Raw genomic sequence first — 24821 nt, forward strand, 5'->3', positions numbered from 1 at the left:
CAACCTTTTCCCTCCTTTCCACTTTGGTTTCAGCTGCAGGGGCCTGCAACTGAGTCCATGCACACTGTTTCCTGTTGCAGCAACCGAATATTTTTCTTAGCAAACCGGTTTAATGTTTTTTTCTTGCTTTGTTTGCTTACAGGACACAAGATAGGGGCTCATAGTTTTATCAGTGGCAATTGTTTTCAAAATAAGATTCAACTAACTTTACGTCTGTTGCCAGTGCATGCCACATTTTTAAAATTAGTTCAAAAAAAGGCAAAAATAAGTCATTTCAATGAGAGAACAGGGAACGTGTTGAAGTGAGAGAAGTTTTATCTTGTATGGCCCTTCCCCCATATTTGCTGCACACTGCAGACCAGCTAGCAGGAAGAACAGTGCCACAACTTCCCCCTGCATATAAGAAAAACTATTTTGGAATAATTTTATGCTATACCTTTTATTCTTTTGTTGCTCTGCAGTAAATTTGTTACAGAGCAATAAGAACATTTACATGAAAATAAATACTAAAACTAACCTGAGCTCAAGTCTGCGTATCAAATTAACGATAAATATATGATAAATACAGTAATTAATCTTTGTAGCAGTATAAATAATTGTTTCCAATAAAAATAATTAGATTATGTTGCACAGTATTGTTTGAAATCATTGTGTTAATATGGTGAAGCAGTGGTGTCTTTGCTCAAACTTACGATGATCATGATGATTTCAAACCAAATTCAACTGAATTAAAATGATAAGGTTATTTAACTTTTTTTACTATTCCACATTAGGCCTGTGTAGCTTTTGGGTAGTTGAGTCAGCTGAATGTATGATTAAAAGAAAAAGAAATTATCTAAATGTTAGAATCTTTTGTGATCCCTGAGTGTTTGGATCCTTTCTGTCTCTGTTGTTCTTAAGCTAGTCTTTTAACGCCAAAAGTTATACGGCGAGACAAAGCTGCATCAGATTCCTGTACAGATGGCGCGTTATTGGAGCAAACGCTGACATGGTTAGTTAACACATGTGTAACTAAAGACTGCAGAGTCCTGTGGGTCCCCAGGGCGAAGAGGAAGACAATAACGGGTAGAGCACTAGGACCACAGCTTCATGAAGCAGAATATATTGGTCCTGTAGGACTGCAGCACCACCTTTGCGTTGTGTGTGTGTGTGTGCATATGTCTGTCTCAGTGGGTGGCAGGACAGCATTTTTGTGAAAGGGAGTGCTGTCTGTCACACATGTCTGACGAGCAGATTGAGACTCTGAAGATTTCAGGAAATCTCCCACGCAGATTCCTTCATTCACAGATCTGAGCAGCACAGCGGAAACACACGCCTGTTCACACGTCCTTCTGCTCACTGCGTCTCTGGGAGACCTCGGTATGATATGTGTGTGAGATGTAAAAGTAGCCACCTTGGCAGAGGTAATCTCATTCATCGTGCTGCCAGGTTTGGTGGTGGGATAGAAAAAAGATCCGATCTTCACACACACACACACACACACACACCCCCCCGCACGCCCGCACACACACACACACTCTTGTAGCTTGGACAGGTGTGAACTTGCATAATTCTATTTAGTTTTTATGCTTTGTTTGCTTTTAGTGTTCTGAAAATAAGTTATCACTGGAAGTCTGAATAAACAGATTATCTTTGCCTCTGCGGCTCATAAATGAATCTCACTCAATCTCTTTTTGTTTGTGCAGGGGAAGCAAAAAACATTCCTCCATATCCGGGACCGAACAGGATGAGGGACTGCTACTGCACCGTCAACCTGGACCAAGAAGAGGTCTTCAGGACCAAGATTGTGGAAAAGTCACTTTGGTGCGTTTAAACCGCTTTTTTCCGTTGTCTCGTCTTCTTATGCAAAAATAATTAAGAAAAAGACATTTTTTTCATATAAGTGTAAGGAAAAAATAGGACAATAGAATAGCATGGCATTGCCACCCCGTCAATAATTGGGATGTTGTTTTATCACTTTGTTTAATTTTATTTAATTTAAGGCTTTCTAATATTCATGAACCCTATTTTCTTGGATTAAAGATGCACCAAACAATTCTGTTTTTGTATCATGCAACAAAGGGATTTCAATTCTTAGTATTTGAACTCAAACAAAGGGTTGTTACAGTAACATCTAAAGGTTATTTTCTTAGAAATATGCCTTCCAGGATATTGGCCTTATCAACTCAGAGCAGGAGATGCAAGAGGCAGCCAACTTTCCAGCAGAAGAGCCGGCAGAAACTGAATCATATGTTAGATTGCCATCATCTTCATGCATCACAAGCTTTAAATCCAATCAGCTCTGAATCTGCTCACACTTCCATTGTGTGCTGGGCTGCAACTGCTCCGTGTTTTTGTTGTTTGAAACTGTAATCGTTTTTAAACTATGAAGTACATCCTTCCTTCTTCTCTAAAGCTAGATGGAGGATACTGTGGAAATGTTTCAGAGTAATAAAAGCAGCAGTTTGGTTTTGGTGTTTATAAAAGTTGTGATTTAATTAGTGTTGGGTCAGTGTGAGATTCCCACAATGCCAAGGTTTGATGGCAAATCCCCCCCACCAAATTCACTGTTCTGCTCATTATGCTGTGATGATGGGAGTTGATATATTTGCTGTGTAATACGTCAGGCTATCTGCTCAGCAGTGACGTGCGGTGAGGTTCATAGCTGGTGAGGCACTGACTTAATCATAATCAGATTTACAAATATAGACCCCCTGCATGTTATTGTTTACGTAACGAAATTTCGCGCATCCGGACAACTCTGGAAGGCAAAAAGACTATTCTTCTACATGTGATCCTTAGACACGCTGCCGCCGTAGAATAATTCCGTTAACTCAATCAAACTTGGACATGTAGATATTGTTAATTTCGTGCTGTGCTCCACAGCAAAGGGAGAAACTCTTAAACTCAAAACCACGTCTTTCTTGCTCTCTGTATCAGCTCAACTACGCGCAGACTCATTGCCATGGCAACTAACAACGCCACCAAAAACAACACTCAGATATTTCCCACACAAAGAGCAAAACATTCAGCCTGTTGTAGTAGTATGGCTTTAGGTTTAATGTTTATTTTTGCGATTATTTATAAGTGATTGCTGTGGTAAGAGGAGAAAACTATAAATATATATTTTACTGTATGGCTAGTTCGCTGTTACTGTCTCTTACTCTGCAGTTGTGGAGTCACAATGTCTGGGATCATGAGCGATCTAATAATGAATGATACACACTTACATGTTATAACTTCATTATTACCATTAGCATGTTGTTATTATTAATACCGCTGTTAAGAGTTAAATTGACCATGAGGAAACAGCAATAGTGTTAGTCCAAAATGATAGTAAAATCGCCCTTTCAGTCTTTTGCATTGCTTTGTGTGGTCAGTACAGAAAAAAGTAAAAGACAAAGTAGCAGAAAGCTTGCACTATATTTCTTGAATGTTTTTTATTATTTGACTCTATTGTAAAATATACAAGTCTTTAGTAAAGTGAAAAACAAAAAACAGTTGTCAAATCAGATGATGAACATGAGGTCTTTCAGGCAGCTCTTAGAGTAAATGAAATAAAATGGCTAAATAACAGAGTTCAAATGCATTTATTTTCTAGATCATTGATAAGTGTAGTCATGCTCCTTCCCATTCACTCATCTTCTCCTCTGTCTGTCTTCACGTCCGCCACGCAGCGGAAGACATCGATAATTATCAACAGCAGCAGCCCCGAGGGCTTGGCTCATGAGATCCTGATTGCTGTGATTTCTACGGTTGTCATTTAGGTGAGGCGAACTGTGGGAGCCACTGAGCCTTCCAGCCAGCGGTCACAAACAGGCCTTTTTGTTGCAGGCAAACAGGCTGCAAAATCCCTTTTCTTCCTACTGATTCGTGGAAAGACATACCTGCAGGCTTTATTTTCCACGTGGGAGGTGACTAATTGACCGAATCAATCATGTCTGAATGTTGACAAGGATGTGGTTTGGGGTGTTTACGCGAAGGTGAAAGTACACCTACAGCCTGAGTGCTAGTTGAGGACACTCCCAGTCACCAAGATGGGAAGAAAATGTTACAGACGCAGAAGCTGATTAAAGATTAACCAGGTGATCCTTGACTGAACTGTAACTGACAAGACTCGGTTACTTCTGTTTGATGGAGAAAATACAGTTTTTCACCTTTTCAGGGACACGGATCGTTTTCTTGGGTTTCTTTTCTCCCTCCTTCATTTCCTGGTCCTGATCCCACAACAGGAACCAACAACAAATGTGATAAAAGTGGAAAAAATCTACCATAAAAAACATCCCCGTTTGGTTTCCCTCCCACTACCAAACTGCACATTTAGTTCATTCCAAAGGTCCTTCCTCCCAAACATTTCTCATGTCTCAGCATCTTATCCTCAACTCTGTGCTCATCTGCTCAGCATAGAACCTGTTATCTTTAAATTACACAATTTGCAAACACAGTAGTTTAATCCTACAAACCATTTCTGAAAAACATATCACTGTTTTTCAACCAAATTATCCAAATTTGTCAACCTAAGTGGAAATATTTAAGTCTTCTGTTATTATTGTAAAATTTTGCAGCATTGGTGTTCTGAAATATCGTTTTACAGAATGTTTTATATGAGCAATTGACTGTCAAGGATTTCTCATCACACACCAGCTTTCCGCCTGCAGTCGCTGTGTAGCATTTTAAGATTAATGCTGCATCACGCCGATTTCGTTGTTTTTCGTTGCGACATGGACGTTACCGTTGTGGTGGACAGAGATACGTGTCGCCCTTCACCCAGAGAAAGACCTGTTCTGAAAACGCAGCCGAAAAACACCTGGTTAGATCAAATGTTTCAGGAAGTTAAAGTGCAAAAAAAAAAAAAAACCTTCTGGTGCTCATAGTGGAAACAGCCTGTAATGAATAAAGTACGGGTGCACAATTTAAGTAAAACATATCGCAATACTGTTGCTGAATATTGCAATGACAAAAGCAATTATTATTAAGCCACATCACAAAGCATTGCATCAGATGTTGGCTTTTAAACTGGCCAAATATGTCATTGATATGTAGATTGTGAAAGTGCGGCACCTGACGTACGACATCCTTCAAAATATTGCATGCAATCAGTTCTTTGGGATTATATGGTTGCCCACATTAAAACTGAGACGATGATTGTGATTCAGTAAAATGTGCTGCTCCAGTATTTACTGGACTCATGAATGAAATTAATGATTTTCATTACCTGTTAAAATGATTTGAAGGATAAATGTCCTTTCAGGGATCTTAGAACATATCTTAAACAAGGAACAAATTAGGTTTTGTATATTTATCAAAAATAAACAATAATATTACAACTTAGTATTAGAGCTAGCCACTGGAAGCATTTCCTCAGTAATGAAAATAATATTACCAAATTTGACCAAATTAAACAAATAAATAGAAACGTAAAATACTACGCAGAAAATAATTAGAGTAAACTACGAGGCATTGAGTGTTCATAATATTCTGAATAAAGCCCTTTTTTACACAACAGTGTGTCGGTCTCTCTGTAGTTTAAAGAAAGGGGTCTTAAACAAAATTTGAAATTAAATCTGAAGGAATAATTTATTCTGAGTGAGAAACCGGTCTCTGGGTCTGTGGTTCACATGCGTGTCTCCCAGCTCAATTGACAGGAAAAACGTCCACACAACTGCAGTTCCAAATCAACACCATTATCTTCATTTTGGTTTGTTTTCAATCGTTTGTTTAAACTTTGATCTTAAAAAAATTCCAAAAGATAAGATTAAATATACCGTGCTGTGCTGTGCTATTTTCTGGAAACTGCGGCTTCTCGTTCAAGAAGTCACACAGTAAACATTGTAAGAGGAAAAACAACGTTAACACACTGATTACTCTTTAATAAAGTGACACGTTGTATCAGTTTCTGACCCCAGTCTGTCTCTTTCCTGCAGTCCTTTCTACGGGGAGGATTTCTACTGCGAGATCCCACGCAGCTTCAGACATCTCTCCTTCTACATTTTCGACAGGGACGTATTCAGGAGGGACTCCAGCATTGGTGAGTCACAAGCTCATCTCTCTGTTTAATGCTCCCCTTTTCAGCCCCATTATCATCTAATATCTAGCTTGAAAATCGACTTGGAGTGAAAAATCCCTCTAGTCGTAGATGACTGTTTTTTAGGTGTCTTTTAAAAACACCGGTTTTTCTAGCAGGACACAAAAAGTGAATCAACTCATTAAACACAATGTAATCCCCTTCTTATTTAATGAATTTTTATTTTAGAATATTTTATAGTATGAGTTTTATTCACTCATCAGATGCGATCATCCCTCAGCGCTGAGAATAATCACTGCCAATAATTACACCCTGTCTGACTGAGCCAGGCTTCTCTTCCTGAGATCTGATTGGCTGCCAACAGGTGTTTACACCCTGACAAGATCTAATTGGACGCCAGTCTCTGTCCTCAAGGCAGCATGCTGAGTCAAAGATGTTTCATTGCTGGAATGGGGCTAAAAATAAAAGTCGTCTGGAGGTTTACAGTCTCGTCGCTCAGAGGTTTCTGCTGTCGCTCACGTTTCTCTTTGTTCAGGATCCAGCTGATGTCAGTATACCAGAGGCATTGCGCCCTCAGCAGCTCGTACCAGTGCTAGCAAGCTCAAACTTTAAATTCTCTAGTCTCACAGTACTTCTCAGTAACATGCAGCAAACCTGAGTCAGCAAGATGGCTGCAAGCACAGTTATGAGCTTTGGTTTCTCTCCAGCAAACCATGTGCAGACATGACATGGTGGAGTTCGCAAAATAAAAATCAAAAGTCTTTCGAGTAAGCAGGAAGAAAATGACAAGATTTCAAAGAAGATGATATTTAACTGTTAGACAGGTTAATGGTTTTGTTTTGTTTTGTTTTTGTCTGGTTCAGTTTTATGACGCATAAAAAAGCAGAACCAGGGAGATGGCATTAGCTTGATTGGCCTGCTGTGATGAGGTATTGAAATTTGTTTCAATTTCAATGTCATTGTCAATTTTCTTGATATAGCACGGGTTTAAAATTGCACCAAAGTGTTGCATAAAAATAATAACACAATGGATTAAGTTGATGAAAAGAGAAAGAGAGAAAAAAAATAATATTACGAAAAATAAGAGTAGTAATACGTAAATAAATCAAAAAGTTGAAAAGCTGAAAGCTGAAAAATTACAGTATCAGGCCTCAATTAAATGCCAACAAATAAATTTAAGTGTCAAAAAGTGATTTAAAATAATCTAAAAGTGTTTTATTAAAGTTTTGTGACTTTCCAAGCTCCACATCATCTCCCACATTTACTGTTACTTTGTTTTTGTTGTGGTAAAACATACATCTAAGAGGTATTATTTTATACTAAAAAAATAGGAAAAATGCTATATTTAATCTGAGCACTTGTTCAACATGTAAACAGTTTGGTGTAAAGATAAAGTATGTCCTTTATAAAATCATTGGTAGTCACTCGTAGTTTCCTTTGGGTATAATTATGGTGTGTCACTTTTAAAAATGGGGAAAACATGAGAACATATATACAAATCAATTAAGGCAGATTTGTCTTGAAGTTTAGAAAACAGCTAGAAGAAAATCCAGTAAGTACTCAGCTATACAACTGGAACTGGAATACAAAAAGCCTAATGAATGACCAAAATGATAATACCTCCACAAAAAACTGCAGCTAAATTTTCAGTGTTTATCTGTCCTACTGCAATAATGGAGGAATAATAATTTACCAGTTGATATTTCTGTGTGACCTATGACCTTTCATTGCGCTCTTATATTAATTATCCCTGTGTGTTTGCGGTGAATGTAAGTTTCTCAGTGGTTTCGGGTGTGTTGGTGTGGCTCTAGGAATCTAAGTGGGTTTGATCACTTACCACAAACTGACATATCTTCACAACTCCGCCCTGATTGTGTGTGAGTGTGAATGATTGCAGGTGGTACGATTTACTTCCTGGGGTTATCTCCAGGCCACCACAGTGCATGTTGTGTGTATTTCTTCTTCAGGTGCCTGTTTGGGTTACGCAGGGATGGATGGATGGATGTGTGAGGATTTACAGAGCGTGAGCAGACATGTGAGCGCTGTGCGTGGGCCTTTGTCGGGCTTTTGCTGTAGATTAAATCTGAACACGTAGGCCTTTTTGGAAAGCATAAAGTGAGTCGCGTTTGGAGCTTATTTGTCTTTGTTTGCTGACGTGTGCGCATGTGTGTGTGTGTGTGTGTGTAGGCAAAGTTGCTGTGAAGAAAGAGGACCTGCAAAAATACCATGGGAAAGACACCTGGTTCCAGCTGCAGCCTGTCAGCGCTGACTCAGAAGTACAGGTCAGTACAGAGAGAAAACAGAATCAAACTTTCCAAACACCAAGCTGTTCTTCCTCTTTGTTTTTTTATCATAAAGAATCCATGGTTGTTTGTTTTTATACTCGGGTGGAAAAGTATGACATGAATATGTAAAATGTGTTCACTCCTAAACTTTTTGACCAGCTTTTTCCAGTGAGCATCAAGTGCATGATCTCTATATTCATGTGTAAAATCTCTGAGTCTGTCATTTACTTTTATTTTACTTCTGAGTCCCCGGGCTTTTCTGCACTTATGTGCTGTTCATCATAATATATGGAAGAATTTTGTGTATTTTGGCTGATTTTTCTTTCATTTTTTTGTCTTTTACCTGACAATTTTATCACATTTTGCCAATTAACTATGACAAAAAAAAGTCATTCTGGCTTAAAAACACATCCAAAGACAGCTGTCAAATAAATTGGAATACTGGAATATATCATAAAGAAATACAAATAACACACATCCGAAGAAAGGAATAAACCAGTGTCGAGTCATGTTGGCAAAAAACTCATTTTAAGTGGGATCTTTAGGTGCTTTGTTACCTTCAGCCTGTGATAATCACAGGCTGACGATATGGAATCAATAAAATATTCCAAAAAGAAAAGTATTTTAGCATCAGTGAGGGGAAAACTTAAAACTTCATGCAGAGGATCAACAGAAAGATGATGCTTCTCTTAGATTCTGTTTCAATTCTTCAGCTATTTCCTAGTTCTTAAAAATGAATGACGTGTAAATAAGTTTAAGAACTGATCATCTGCTTTTTTGTTTTTAGGTCAGAATTGTCTTTTGTCCCAAAAAAGTCAGCTACAAAAATTAGACATAAATCTCTGGATACAGCAGCAGCCAACCAAAACTTAAACTGGCACATCCTCCCGTTTCATGATCTCTAGTCGCCGGGTTCCAGTGAAAGTCACAGTTGATCTAAACTGCATTATTATCATACAACGCTTTGGGCCTGCTTACATGACAGATTTGTATTTCTGCTTCTTTGATCTTTTAATTATCCTTCCAGTTCCTCTGTTAAACTGCCATATAATAGGCCCCTGGGGTTGTCACTCCTTAACTTTGGAGAAATCTCTGGTTTCTTTCACATAGCTGTAGAAGAGCAATTTATTCAACTAAACTTCGTGAATATTACCTCACGATCTTAACTGGGCCATGTGCTTGTCGCGTATTTATGAAGCTATAAATACGCCTCGGATCAGGACATTTTAAAGTCTGCTTTACTGATATCAGAAAGTCATTTGCTAGCTAAAAAAAAAAAAAAAAAGCTAAAATATTCCACACAACACGAACAATTTCTTCTGAATTTCCCATATCAAAGCAGGAATCACCCAGTGCCTCGCCCTGGATACTGTGTCTGTGTGTTAATGTTGGGAGTCGGGACAGAACCCAAACAAACACAGCCTGTGTGCACCTGAAACATTCAAACCTGCAGGGTCAAAGTCACCTGGATCTCTGTGTTTTCTGTGGAAATAATAATTTTAAAAAAACAAAACATCCACTGACCTTTGTCACTTTCTGTTTGTGAGTAGAAGAGGAAACATATGCAAAACCTTCTAGATGATCTTGAAAGAGGCCAAGTTTATATCCTTTTCTATTGAGAATGATCTGATTACAACCAAATTAGAATTAGTTAGAATGTAACATTCAAACCAGTCTTGAACTGCATATTTATCCAATGGCAGCCTTTGCTGTCATGTTGAACAAAAAGACATCGTAAAGCCTCAAACATCTCAGTAGCTGTTGGTAAGGCAGCATCAGTAGGAGGAAATTCCAGTATTTTTGCATTTTCCTCCAACTGTATCCTGTTTTTCTACCTTCGCAAAATAAAAACTAAAACTATTCAAATATGTGACTTGGTCCAATTGTAGTTGTTTGCAGTAAGAATGAAAACATAACCCTCCTTTTTGGTCCCACAGCTGGTAAAGTGCAATGTTGTTAAAAAATTTATGTCTAAAAACAAGCAACCCACCCACCACATCTTCCCTTTTCCTCCCACATACACACACAAACACACGCTGTAATAACACTCAGTAGAAATGACTAACTGACTATCAGAGGGCATCTACTTTGAAATAAACATAAATACAAAATTGCAAATTAAAATATGTCAACAAGTGTTAACTGTACAAACCTGTAATTTAAGAACAGGCAAGATTTTCAAACTCAACAATATTGTGTGACATGTACGGAAAACGAGTACAAACAAACAAACCAAGTAATGCACATAAGTAGGAGGTTACATTGTACTTTTTCTCTGTGTTGTGGTCCTTTGGGAGCTGTGCTGGTTGTAAGTCCGAGCATTGAAAAGACAAAAGACTTTCAGCAGAAATAAAATGACATTTTTTTCCTGATTTAAATATTTTTCCAAACATTACACTGACTACATTTGAACAATTGCCATTGTTATTTTTTTTTATTTTTTTTTTTTGGAGAAGTAAGGTTTTATTTGCAGATAAATCGACTGGGGTTAAACTATCTTGGTCTTAAAACCAAAAAGCAACCCAGGAATTTGTTTTAAACATACAAAAAGCAATCAAGACAACATATGTGCTTGCAGCTTCCAAAAAACTCTTCCAGTTATTAAGTGCCGAGTGCCTTTTCGCCACTTTCATTCATCGTGCTTTGTTTGCTGCATGTGCAACATTTTCTGCCATTCACTATTCAGCACTGTCAGTCACCCACACTCGCAGACACACAGAGTGAACAGTGAGCAGTAACATCTGCAGACAGATGGGTGTGTGTAGCCCCGGAGCAGCGATCTGAAACAGAGACACATTCATCCGCGGAGCTGGGGAAGAGGAAGGATGCGTGAGAGACACACAGCTCTGAGAGAAAAGCGAAGGAGATGGATCAAATGAAGTAGGAAGATAGAGTGTCTCTCTTCTCTGTTCAATAGAGGACGCATTGTTTGGCCTGTGCATGCATGCATGTGTGCGAGCGTGCGTGTGTGTGTGTGTGTGTGTATTCCCTCCGTTTGAATCTCCCAGAAGCAGCAACGCCTGTGAGTTTGCATACTGATGCTGTTAATTAATGGAGCTTTTCTAGACAGCTGCACCACTACACTGTCATTAATCCAATCACTTCAGAAGGAAAATATCTCCAGCATGACGACCAGCCACAGTTATTCTGCTCCACTGTCAGGGCGGGATTACAGCTTGTTTACAGCTGAGTAGCTTTGATTAATAAAGAACCAAACAGAAACACACAAATCTTGAAAGAAGAAATATTGTCTGTCGGCGTGTTAGATGATTTCTTCATCAGCATGACGGCGCGCTTCGCTGTGTTTTATGACGGGCTTAAAACTGTGTTCAATTGAGCGTCTCACAACATGAAAACAAGTCTGTAGATTAGAAAATGCTGTATGGCGTTATTAGAGTTGATAAAAAGAAATATGAATGCTGTGCCACAATTATTGGCACGCTTTGTAGGGGTGTGTAGAAAGAATAAAAATAAATTAAAATCAGGAAATTTTCAGATTGAAAATATTAGATATGCATCTCAGTTAACTGTGAATTTATCCTGTAATTCAGTAAAATAATATGCTGGAGAATAGCAACAAAGAGTGGCACCTCTGCATAAAAACCATGATACCCCATCTGCTACATGCTCCAGTTATTTGGGGAAATATGCTATGAAAAAGCCATTTCTATCATACCATCACAAATGTAAACATGTGGTATTTGGTAAATGCTGCTTGAACTTTAACATGACTTAAGTGCTTTGGTAAAACGAGCTTAATTTTGACCTTTTTGATAATAAATGCTAACGGTAGATCTAGTGCGAAACAGAAGATGAAAGTGTTCATACAAACTGTTCGTTTTGGTGGAGGATCTGTCATGCTGTGGGCCTGTTAATTTTCTAAGGGCCCTGAAAGTGTTGCTATAGTGCATGGCATTATGGACTCTGTAAAACAGCTGGACATTGTATATAAAAGTTTTATTTTCTCTACAAAAAACAGAAAATGGATCATTAACAGGGTAATGATCCAGTCCAACATGGCCGTCTGTTAGAACTAAATCCTTTTAGGGTGATCTGAAGAGACAAGGATCCTGGACTCAGGATGATCAAGAGAGAGAGGAAAGGTCAATACTGCCTTTCTTTCCTGCTTCCAGGTCCATTGTTGTGTTAAAATACTGATAGTAAAGGTGACAAAGTAAAGGTAAGCAGTACAGTAGACAAAAAGGGGTTGAGGATGTTATCTGCATATTCAGTCTATTTCTGTCTCGCATGCCTTACAACATAAAATAAATTAGATGTTGGATTATGTTTGTGTGTCTTACAGGGAAAAGTACACCTCGAGCTGCGCCTGAGTGAAGTCATCACCGACAGTGGCGTGGTCAATCATAAACTGGCCACACGGTGAGTCCACACACACAGAAACCATCCTCATTCTTTCCCACACTGTCTCTGTTTTATTGCCTAGCAATCGTTTAAAATATAATTTTGTTACTTTATAAAACATATATCACAATTTTTTGAACCTACAATTCTCTGCATTGCAAAACCATTTTATCATTACATTTTGTTTTTTCCATTTCTTAGGACTGTTACTGCTCATAATGGAAAATAGAGGGCAACAATGCACTGACTAGTTCATTAAAACAATTGCTGTCATGTCTGACAGGTTCTATAAAATAAATCTAAAATGAGCATTTTTAGTTCACTAATGTGATCAGACTTTGTGGTAATATAATCCAGGACATTTTTGCTTCCCTATTTAAAACTGTGAGATACAATTAGCCATTCCCCATAACAGGAAAGAAAAGAGAACATAGCACTAAGAGTGTTTATCTTCATGGCTACAAGAAGAACTTTAATTTCTCAAATTTTCTAAAGGTAGAGTCAATGCAATTTTTAAAGTTTAAAAAACTGGGGGAAAAAAGGTGAAAAATGGAACAGAAAAAAACAGAATAAGCAAGATGGTGATGATGATGGTGGCAGATTGGAATAAAACTCTAAAGTTATACGTATGTTTAACTTAAAATTTTCCAAATCAAAAGTAGTAATATAAGAAACCTTTTTTTACTGTGTTGTTCCTTCTTTTGCCACATTTCATAGTTACTGACCTGCAGTACCGTAACTTTTCTGCATATGTTAGGAAACTGGAAATCAGTAAGCAACATGGATGTGTAGTGTACTAAACAAGAATAGTCTCTTTTAAAAACAAGCATAAAATATTCTGTCAGTTACTAAGAGCTGAGTGCAGAGCAGTGAGTGGTCTTCCAGCTCCTCGTGTTACTGCAAGGATTTTTAAAATGTGTTGGTTAGAAATCACAAGTGTGCTCTGTGTCTGCGTAAGGTGTGATTGTTTTCTGCATGTTCCAGAGGAACTGGCATGAATGGGATGAATGATAGAGCCATCGATGGGTTATTGTGTGTTAGTGTGTACTTCTGCAACAAGCAGTAAAGAGGTTTGATGATGAGCCAATGTGGCTCTGCTCCCAGGTCACATATTGGTAAGGAGCTTAGAGTGAAGAGCAGCAGGTCATCTCGTCAGATTTCTCTAGAAAGACACGTGAGAGCGAGGCGAAAGAGCTGCTGCGTGCATTCAGCCCCACAAACCAAAGAAATCATTCACACATGTAGGCTCATTCAGAAGACGAGTAAACAGAACTGAATTAGCCACAGACGTGATGTCTTCAACATTTGATCATCACATTTGCATATTTAGATTAGTTTCCTCTTAATAAAAATAATACCTTGACTCTTTGAAGCCACGTCGAGGAATTATTTTGGAATATGCAAATGATCAATGCTTAGAATATCTCTAATGTCTGCCAACTTTGAGTCTGGTGATTATGATTTTGTCTTGGTGCTTCAAGAAACTTTGTTCATAGAACCAAAAGCTTTAGAAATGGTTGGCCATAGTGTTTAATTCAAGACTCTTTGTATGATAGAGGGTTAAAAAGAGCAACATTAATGTTTGTGAAGTTTTACAACTGGACTTTTCATAGTCCTAATAAATAGAAAGGGCCAAACAGAGACTATCAAAGTGAAAATAATTATAAAGTATTCATGCCCTGTTTTTAAACTTTATGAGCAAATAAATCTTTGAAGTCTGAACTTTTGAAATTGAACATTTTGACCATTTATCCAATTACAAATGGAAATTGGATAAACAACTATCCTCCAACACAGCGTTAATGAGAGAAACATTTTCTCAACATGGCTGCCTTTCTCAACCCATTACACAAAATATAGTAATATTTCAATTGATATCACTATTCCCTTTCAAAATGTGTTCATAATTTTAAAATATGCTAACATTTTTTTAACAAGGTAAAAGTGATTGCTTTGGGTTTGGGGTGTTTGTAAGCACAAACACGCGTAAATGAAGCATTAACCTATTTGAGAAACCACAACCACAGCAGCAGCAGTGGGTTTTTTCTCGTTTTAAAATAAGAGCTCTGTGTTAGGCTTTGATGTTATACCACAGTGTTAGAGCTGTACAACAAATGAAGTTGAAGAATCATTGCAAAATCAGTGTACAATATGCTAATCACTACAGACTGCTTTGGAAACATTAGCATATTGCATATTCATCCAATTGGTCGGACTTACTCAGTAAGATCAATAAGAGAGACGGGAGCCTTATGGCTATAAACCTAAAGAGGTGCTGAGAAAAATTGGGGAAAATTTAGGTTTATATATTGCAGTGTTTAACAGTAGTATATTAGGTGCATGTTTTTCATCAAACGTACCATTTAGCCATTACTATGTCAAACACTGAATTCCACCTATGAAAAATTATCATATCTAGTTGTTCAGAATACATTTTTGACTTTTTATGTTTATATATTTGATTTTCAGGCAATATGTAAACTTACTTTGGCAAAAACGTCTTATCAGGGGAGTAAAAAGCAGAGAAACATACCTGAAAAGTCATTGTTAATGATACCTCATGAAACAGTGAGTTTGAATAGGGGTACATTTTTTCAGGAATGACATTTTCCCCTGGTGTAATTTTCATCTTTGTGCTTTGAATGTTTCAGGCTCAGAAATTTCATTCAACACAAACTGGAGGTCCCCTTTGAATGAAGCAGTTTTTGTTTTTCTTTTTTAATATAGCTTCACTGCTTAAACCAATGCTGTTGTAAATTTATAAAGAAAACCTGAAGCCAATTTTTTAATTCAATTCATTCTGCCAAGCTATTTATCAGTAAATCAAACATTTAGACCATAAAAAAGTTAAAAACAGTGCTAAAAGTCCCCCCCAACCCCCAAAAAACAAAACTACTCTGGATTTGGTAGCACAACAGTCATGCCACATTCACAGAGAAGACCTCTTGTCGGTACCATCAGTGTCTGTCAAAAAATGACTGAAAAGCCAAATTTTGATTTCTTTCAGACTAATAACCTTAACATTTGGATCAGATAAAGAGCATCCTGCTTGTCTTTAGAAGCAGTTTCAATTATTTGCCAACTCGGCTTTAACATCTCTTGCTTCTATTTCTCCTTTTTGCATTTTGAAGTTAGACTTTCAAGTGGTGGATAAAGATTTTGATTTTCCAGTATATAAAATGTTTCTTAGTCAATATGTCTTGTCTTTTCTTAACGAGTTACAGTATGATGCTGATTGTTCAGGTTGCCTCGTCATAGTTTGGATCTTAGTGTCCTGTGAGTTTCATTTACTGTAGATTGCTTTAGATTTCATTTTCGTTTTCCAACTCTCAACCACAAATGTCACCGACTCAACTAAGTTCCCCTTCCTACTGAGGTTTTTGTTTCAGCCTTCCGCCCTTTCGCCCCCACAGAAAAAAAATAACTTTCTCCAGCATTTACTTCTTGTGTTTCGTTGCTAAATAAAAAAAAAAAGTGGTACATGAAAACAAGAAAGATCTACTTGCTGGAGGTTTCTGCTCTCATGAATGTGACATGGCGACACTGACCCATAATCAAGTGTACTTTATAATTGCAGGTTTGTTGAAGGTAGCGGGGAAGCTGTGAAGTAATTCTTCACCTCGCTTTTTTTTCTTTGAGTAATTGCCTCTGACAGGAACCGTGGGCGCAGAAGCACATTAGCCTAGAATGAGTAATGTTGACTATAACAAACAAGTCTGCTTGGCTGTCTGATCTGTCAGAGCTCACAGCCGTGATGACAGAAAGAGGAGGCTTGGATGTATTGTAGGCCAAGCACGGGTTATATAAACCAGCTTACTGGACAGGAAGTGCTCCAGCATTAGCCAAGCTTAACCAGGCACACACCTTCCTCCTTATTACAGACGTGTGTGTGCGTGTCCGGGTGTGTGTGTGTGTGCCAGGAGGATTGTGCAAGCTGCTCATGTGTGTCAGTTCATCTCTGGGAAGCGCTGTAATTTGCTGTTTAATTCGTCATGTTGTGTGACTCGTGGTGCATCACAGTGACACACAGGAAGTGATTGGTCCTCCGGGGTGCCCTGTTTGGGCGCTAATCCCCTTACAGCATGATGTCATGGTGCAACAGGTCAGCCTCTATACAGACAGGCAGACACTCAAAGACACATGCATAGAAGTGAAAGATGGATATTTTTATGACTTTTGAACAAATAAGGCCGCATAGCATTCAATAAAAAAATACATTTCAGTGCTGCTGTCTAAAAGCTTTTTTTCTAGATGTGTAACATGCTTGAAGTGAGACGAATGTAGGGATATAATATTCTCTTGAAGCCTCCAGGATTTTTTCTTTTGTTGTATTAATTGAGAAAGGAAGCAGTTTTTTCTTCTCTGCAGCAGACAGACAGTGACGTTGTTAGTCACTGTTTGCTTGTCTAGCATTGTCTTTGAAGCGGTTGGACTACACAAAGTTCTAGATAAGGCCCATTTTTGTAACTGGGGGTGGATGCTAGTCTCGCTTTAAGTACGTTTGAATTTTGTTGCCATTGTGAGTGTCTGTAGGATTTATTCAGACTCAATTTTATCATAATTTTACATAATAAAGCTGAGTTAAGCCATTTTTAGCACATGAACTCACCACAGCTCCAGTGTTATCTATTAATAAAGTGATTATACACCAGTCTTCAGCGCAGACAGTGTAAGATTGGAAGCTCACAGCTCTAATCTATCTCTTCGCTGCGCAGATAGCAGGGACTTTGTTATCATCTTGTTTCCTGGCACGATATTCTGTCTTCTGCTGTACAGGAGGAATGATGGAAGTACAGAGATCATATGTGGGAACCAGGGAACCAAAAAGCTCTGCAGAAGGCCATGAGTCGGCTTTGATTCCCAATGGAAACTTCATAGCCCATTACTGTCACTTTTAACTGTGTAATAATATGAAATTAAATATTGATTTAAGGGTCTTCAGGAGGAATTTTGAACCACTTAGTCCTCTAAGATCTGATGCAGATAGTGTGAGACTCCTGCCCAGTATTGTGCTGATGCGTTAACATCTATTTTTAACAGAGTGTTGGAGTGCCAAGGCCTTCCAATAGTCAATGGACAGTGTGATCCCTACGCTGCTGTATCCTTACTCGGTCCTTCGAGGTGAGCCTGGCTGTAGTTTTATATTTATCATTGGTCTGAATTGGGAAAACTATGTTTTATATATTTCTTTGCATTTGTTCTGTAACTCAGGTCAGAGGCCAAGAAGACCAAGGTTAAGAGGAAAACCAACAATCCCCAGTTTGAGGAAACTTTCTACTTTGAGGTAGGTTAAGATAAATTTGCTCTTTACAGGTGTGCTTTTACGATGGATGCCAGTATATTAATCCTGAGTAAAAAAAACAGCTTCATTGCATAAACACAAGAATTCAAAACAAAAATGTTGGACTTGTTATGTTGCCCAGTGACCCAGTAGGCACCAGTCTATGGGTCGCTTTTCCATTGTAGAAGCTATCCAGACAACTGACCGCACCCCTCCTGGGTCACACAACCCAGTCAACTGATTGGGGGACACATTAGTATGATGCCACATTAGGCGTAGGCCCAATGTTTTTTTTTTTTACACCTTAGAATAAAATTAGGTAACTTTAAAATGTTGTGAACCGGATCACTTACATTTCTTTGCATCTCTACAACAATATCTAAGATTTAAGAGTTTTAAATTGACCGTAACCCTGTCCTTGAACAGCACATTAATATTTGGCTCATCCTAGGTTCATTGTATGCATTGCTTTGGTGTAGAGTGCTTCACGCTGTATCTTTAATTTTTCTCTTCTGCAACATAACACAAAACAAAAACAGAGATTAGTGATCACATAGACATAAAGTGTTCTTCATCTGACTGCATGCTCTGGACCTGAACATTTGTACTGTGCTCCAGTACTTCACAATATGGGTTGCTGATGTGGTCATAGAAAAAAATAGTAGGTCTTAACAACTGTTTTAGCAACTATGACGAGAATACAAATAGATTTTAAATGATGAAGTCTTTAGTGTAGAAAACATTCAGTTAATGAGATTTGAAATTAAAGTCACACAAAAAAATCTGCATAAAAGAATTTGTTTTACAAATAGTAAAGTTATATTTATTTTTACGTTTCTGCATAATACAGTAAATATATTCACTTTCACTCTGTCCCTGTTGACCCTCGCTTGCTGCAGCGCTGCACTGACATTTTTCTTCTGCTCCGCCCTCTGTCCTCCGCGCTGCAGCGCCAGTTGGACAAGAGTATGATTGATTCAGACAAACCAAACAATCTGGCCCATTGATTTCTGACAAGACCATCTTATTTCTTTCTAATTGCCACATGAACAGATCTACAGATACTCTGGGGTGTTTTCTGTCCAAATCCTCTCTTCTGTGTCTCACCAATGCAGATATGCAGCCCATCTCTATTTTTTGTATCCCTTAACTATGCTTTTTTTTTTTTATCAGCGTGGATCATGACAAAAGTCTTAGCTGACATGTTTAGGCTTCCTGAATCTTTTAAATGTAGTGGTTGAACTTTGAATCTTAATTTGATGCATGTTTGTAGGTTACGCGACCACTGAGCTACACGAAGAGACAGTTTGATGTTGAAGAGGAGGACGTCGACAAACTGGCTCTGAGGTGAGCCTTTTGCTGTCCTGTCGGACTTAAAACAAGACTTTTCACTTTGAGTTCCAGCGACAACATATTGCTTGTGTTCAGGGTGGATCTGTGGAATGCCAGCAACCTGAAGTTTGGGGACGAGTTCCTGGGTGGGGTGCGAGTCCCTCTGCGGGTTTTGGGCCAAGCTGGAGTGCATGATGCCTGGTGAGACGGACAAATATTCATCACTCTTGAGTCCATATAATGAATTTATTGATTAGGTTTTGTGTTTAAGACTCGATTAAAAATTGTATAACATTGTCTAATTGCTTTTATTTCAAATAAAAAAGCAGCTACTTCTACTCTCTGTTATCTATACAGCCATAGAAAACTCTGGTGACTGGCACTTTATCTGACATCTTGTTGAAAGGACTTTAAACTAGAAGAATGGTATGATGAAAAATTTTAGCAGCCTAGCTTTTTTTAGTTGTATATATATCTTGATATCAATAACTGTCCCAGACTGACAATTGTTTTAAAAGATGTTCTGTCCCAAAGAACACATTCAGGAGCTTAAATTTTATATTCAACACTAATAATAGGAGGAGAGTCCCTTTTAGTATCATTAAGTTAAATATTTATTTTTTTAATGTTAATAATTTGAGATCAATTTCAAAATCAGAACAAAGAAGATAGAAATTTGGATTTGATTTTAGCTCATTTTTAGGTCTAAACCACGTGCATTTGTTGCTAAAACTCTGGATGTACCACAGTTTGGTACTAACTGTGGTTGATGACCTTTTCCACAGATATCTGAGGAAACAATCTGGTGTGGTAATCTTAAAGTGAAAAACTGAGACAACACTTCTAATGAATTTCACCTTTGTTCAAATGCTCAGCAGTCATCATTAAACATGATTAAAGGAATCATAGGGCTCAACAAAATAATTGAGAACCGACTGTTTTTGAGGCAGGCAGTTTGTAAAATGGAGCCTAAAATCCAGTGTATAAATATTAAAACAGAGACTGGTTTGAGTCTTGGGTTTTATCCACACTTCAGATTTACAGTAAGTGGCCTGAAAATAGCTGTACAAACTGTCCTCAGGTAAATGGACTGGAAAAGCCTCCAGAAAGCTGGTGCTTTAAACAATTTTATTTTGACTCATCAGTGTGGTTTTCATGTCATGACTCAGATGTTATTTTAATTCCTGCCCTTTAGGTACTTTCTGCTACCCAGGGAGAACGGAGGGAAGTCCGTTAAAGTGGAAGACCTCGGCTCTCTGCGTCTAAACATTGTTTACACCGAGGACCACGTCTTCCCCTCCGAACACTACACTCCCCTCAGAGATCTGCTGCTGCAATCTGCTAACGTGGAGGTACGTGAACGACGACGCCCGCCCCACTCTGCCCTGTCCGTCTGTGTTTTAATCCCACTGTCCTGTTTTCTGAACCTCTGCGATGTGTCTCTGTCCAGCCTGTGTCAGCATCCACCGCACACATTCTGGGGGAAGTGTGTCGAGAGAAGCAGGAAGCTGCCATCCCGCTTGTGCGTCTCTTTCTTCATTACGGCAAAATAGTGCCTTTCATCAGTGCCATTGCTCATGCAGAAATCAACCGCACACAGTGAGTGATTTCAATACAGACAGCAGGAACTCAATACCACTCATCCTCTAGCTTTATGATTTGCTTGCAAAAAATATCGCTGCATCTATTCAGAATCCAAAGGTTGTATATTGAGGATTTGCAACTCATTTTATGTCAACACAAGTTTAATTACAGAGGTGGTAGAAATCCAGCTGTAGGAAAAGTATGTTTTTCTGCCAAAATAGTTCCACCGTAATAAGATTTACCTTGGATATTAAATTACTACATGGTTTATTTCTCCTTGGATTTGTACTCTGTAAAAAAAAAAAAACACAGTGTTATCCCCTTTCTTTTACGAATAGGGATCCAAACACCATTTTCCGGGGAAACTCGCTGACTTCGAAGTGTATCGATGAGACCATGAAGCTGGCTGGGATGCACTATCTGCAAGTTACGCTAAAACCGATCATAGACGAGGTATTAAAACGCCTTTCTCCTTTCTTTGTGGTTTTACTGACCCTTTCAAAAGTATTTTAAAAGACATTTTAAACTGAAAATCTTTTCACATTTCTTCACCTTACGAACAAAATTGTGAATGTTTTTAATCTGGATTCCATGTAATAGTGGAACACTAGAGCATAATGGAAAGAAAATCATGGTTTTCAGAATGCATTTTGTGTGCAGTCCCCTTTACCGTGATACCACTAAATAAAATCCAGTGAAGCACATTGCCTACAGTAGAGCGTGTGTATAAATTGCTGTTCTGTGAGGGGCTGAGAGGTTTGTTAGAGTACTGTAGTGAACAAACAGCATCTTGAAGACCAAGAAGCACAGCAGTCAGATCAGGAATAAAGTTAGATTATAAAATTGAAGAATTAGTTGACAGAACAACAACTCTAAACATTACAGCCAGATTTGTGACCAAGGTTAGACTCTTAAGGGCTGCTGCACTGCATTTATTTTTTTAGATGTTTCACTGGTACAGAACCTGAGAAGCTAATTAAGCCAATTCAATCAGCTGTGTTGGAGCGGCAACACATCTAAAACATGCAGGATGTCTGCCCTTGAGGAGTGGCTCTCCTGGTTTAGATCAAAGCATATCCCTGTGGTACAGTGACCCAGTCAAAGTCCAGACCTAAATGCAGGATCTGTAATAAGATTTAAAAATTGTTTTGGATACTTTCTCTCCAAGTTGACTATATTAAAAGGAAGAATAGGCAAAAATGGCTGAATGGTTTCTATCTTCTCACAGTTATGCAGTATTTTAGGGCTGATCTGTTGTATAACACCCCAGAGAAATTCACTGACCTCCATGTTTGTAATGTGAAAAAGTGGGTAGAAGTGTAAGGTATGAATACATCTTTCTCTTTTAGGTTTACATGTCTGAATATCTGTCTTAATACCATACTAATACTCTTTCCCACAGATTTGCACAGAACACAAATCTTGTGAAATCGACCCCGTCAAGCTCAAGGAGTCGGAGAACTTGGAGACAAACAGAGTAGGAACTCTAGTTTGAAGCAGTCTGTCTGTCTGCACTTCAACGCTGTGTTATCCGGCCACTCTGACCCAACTTTTCCTCCTCAGGAAAACCTTCGCCAGTACGTGGACCGTATCTTCAACGTCATCACCACCTCCGGCGTCCGCTGTCCCACCGTCATGTGCGACATCTTCTTCTCCCTGAGGGAGTCGGCTGCCACTAGGTTTCAAGGTAAACCCACTTCATAACGACTTCTTAGAGATGCAGGAAAACTGGGAATAAGCAACGGGAAGTGGAGGGTTGTAAATAGCAGGAAGTGGAAGATTTACAAGGACACTAAGTGCACATGCAGTGGGTACCGAGAAGTACTTTTATGTTTGCTGTCTGTCCCAAAACCACTGAGGTGTTTCAGGAAAATTATTGAATCATTTCATTAGACTCTGGTGCCCCCTGTTGGCCGTCATGAGCCACTGCAGTCACAGGAGAAACAGTTGTTTCTGTCTCCAACTGTAGTTCATTTGTGCTTCTTAAGTAAGTCATAAAATTAGGAAAGCTCCCAAAGATACATGATACAATTTATGTTTGCTTTTTATAAACAAAGCCTGCAAAATTTAATGTGTTCTGTGTAGCCAGTACACTCCATAGTCACCAGAAACACGATCTGTTTCCAGTAAACAAAGTATCACACAGTTCACAGCAGGTTCTTTCCCTTGACACATTTCTTTCCCTTGAAATGTGTGTCAAACATGCTTGCTGTTGTTTCCTCTTCTATCCAGTTGACCAAGATGTCCGATACACAGCCGTCAGCAGCTTCATCTTCCTGCGATTCTTTGCGCCAGCCATCCTCTCACCAAACTTGTTTCACCTACGGCCCCATCACCCCGTGAGTAGGATATTTACTGCTAACACAAACTCTGTTTACACTGGCATCTACATCTGAAGCGAGCGCTGGTGATAGTGCTTGCCAAAAGGCAAAAGATTTGACTTATTTCTTTGATGTTGTGGAACCAGGTTGAGGAGAGAATTTGAGTGAAATGCTTTGAATCACAGTCAGGTAGGATAAATAATAATTTGTGTTTTGTGATTGTAGGATCCCGCCACTTCAAGAACCCTCACCCTCATCTCCAAGACAATACAGACTCTTGGAAGTCTCGCCAAGTCTAAATCTGTGAGTTGCTCTGCATCAACCTGGTTCTGTCTAACACTCTGAGCTATTCAGTTCAAAACAAAGATACCAGCGTCTTACTTCCCATCTCCTTTTTATCCTTTTTTTTTTTCTTTTCAAGGCCAATTTCAAAGAGTCCTACATGGCTGCGTTTTACGACTACTTCAATGAGCAGAAATATGCAGATGCTGTAAAGAATGTGAGTGTCTGCTTCTTCTCACAGACACTTGGCAGACTGTTCAATGACACTGGCTTTTATGTGGGATGAGTTAGAAGAAAAACAGTTAGATGGGAAATGATCTGCATTTTTAAAAACATGATGTGAAGGAGTAGCAGGGTTGCTTGGTGGAAAAGCAATACATTTGTTTGAATAAGTGTGGAGCAGGAAAAAAGAGCATGGAAAATAAGTTTATTTATGGAGTTTGTTACTCATCATATTGTCCAAACATTTTATCCATCCATAGAACTATATCTTCGATTAATTACGCAGTAAGGTTTTCTATTTACTCTTTTAAGACTGGCTAAAAAAAGACTGAAGATTTTAACTTTGGAAATAATGCTAGTTTGACATAAAATATATATGAAAGGAGCGCTGGGAATATCTGGACTTTGACCGAATGCATCTTTCACTTACCTTCACAGTTTCTGGACCTGATCTCCACTTCTGGCAAATGGGATCAGAAAAGCATTGAAACACCAATCATGCTCAAGGAGGGGTAAGGAGACGCATTAATGTTGTTTTTAATGTGACTTTACAAAAGCATTATAAATACATATGTCAAATGTAAATATAAGACATGAAGCTGTTGTAAAATTGTTTCTTAACTTTAGACACAATAGCAAGCAGAGTTGGAGATGAATTTAAAGGCTAACCGCACTAACGAGTGTTATTAAATAAATCTTAAGCCGTAGTTGCCACCACATTTAGTTCACCTCAGTATTTCTCTGAATATAACGAAAGCAGATGACAAGATGGCTGCCCATGCTCAATTTATGGATTCTGTTGCCTTTCAATCATTTTCTTCTAATGTCTAAATTTAAAAGAGAAAATCTGAGAAAAACAGGGAGCACAGCAGAGTTTAGCTCTGAAACATGACCCTTGACATAGTAGATTTTACACCATAAAGATCCTTCTGAGGCAAAACAGTGATCCTCTTCCATCAACACTCCCAGTAGCTGTTGATCTGTAATCACTAACAAGGTCAGTACCTGACTCATCAACAACCCCACCCTCTTGTTTTTCTGCTCCCGGCCGTAGGAGTGTAAAAGTCACTATAAAGAGGGTTGATGGGAAGGGGCCTAAAGCCCCAAAGGGCAGGTAAGATCTTCTGCCTTGGTGACCCCACCCCCGC

The 24821-nt window shown here is 38.6% G+C and overlaps 1 protein-coding gene across 1 annotated transcript in view; it reads left to right on the forward strand.

Moving 5' to 3' along the window:
- rasa3 (RAS p21 protein activator 3) overlaps nt 1–24821 on the forward strand; it is a 42981-nt gene that overhangs the window by 10289 nt on the left and 7871 nt on the right. The window contains exons 2-18 of the mRNA XM_032561722.1: nt 1686–1803; nt 5904–6007; nt 8192–8286; nt 12593–12669; nt 17692–17772; nt 17863–17935; nt 19206–19279; nt 19361–19465; nt 20460–20616; nt 20715–20863; nt 21187–21301; nt 22251–22325; nt 22412–22535; nt 23081–23187; nt 23395–23472; nt 23591–23668; nt 24112–24185. Coding sequence (XP_032417613.1) covers nt 1686–1803; nt 5904–6007; nt 8192–8286; nt 12593–12669; nt 17692–17772; nt 17863–17935; nt 19206–19279; nt 19361–19465; nt 20460–20616; nt 20715–20863; nt 21187–21301; nt 22251–22325; nt 22412–22535; nt 23081–23187; nt 23395–23472; nt 23591–23668; nt 24112–24185 — 1684 coding nt within the window. The remainder of the gene's footprint in view (nt 1–1685; nt 1804–5903; nt 6008–8191; nt 8287–12592; nt 12670–17691; nt 17773–17862; nt 17936–19205; nt 19280–19360; nt 19466–20459; nt 20617–20714; nt 20864–21186; nt 21302–22250; nt 22326–22411; nt 22536–23080; nt 23188–23394; nt 23473–23590; nt 23669–24111; nt 24186–24821) is intronic.

This window comes from Xiphophorus hellerii, chromosome 4 (genome assembly GCF_003331165.1).
Source record: "Xiphophorus hellerii strain 12219 chromosome 4, Xiphophorus_hellerii-4.1, whole genome shotgun sequence".
Taxonomy (NCBI): domain Eukaryota; kingdom Metazoa; phylum Chordata; class Actinopteri; order Cyprinodontiformes; family Poeciliidae; genus Xiphophorus; species Xiphophorus hellerii.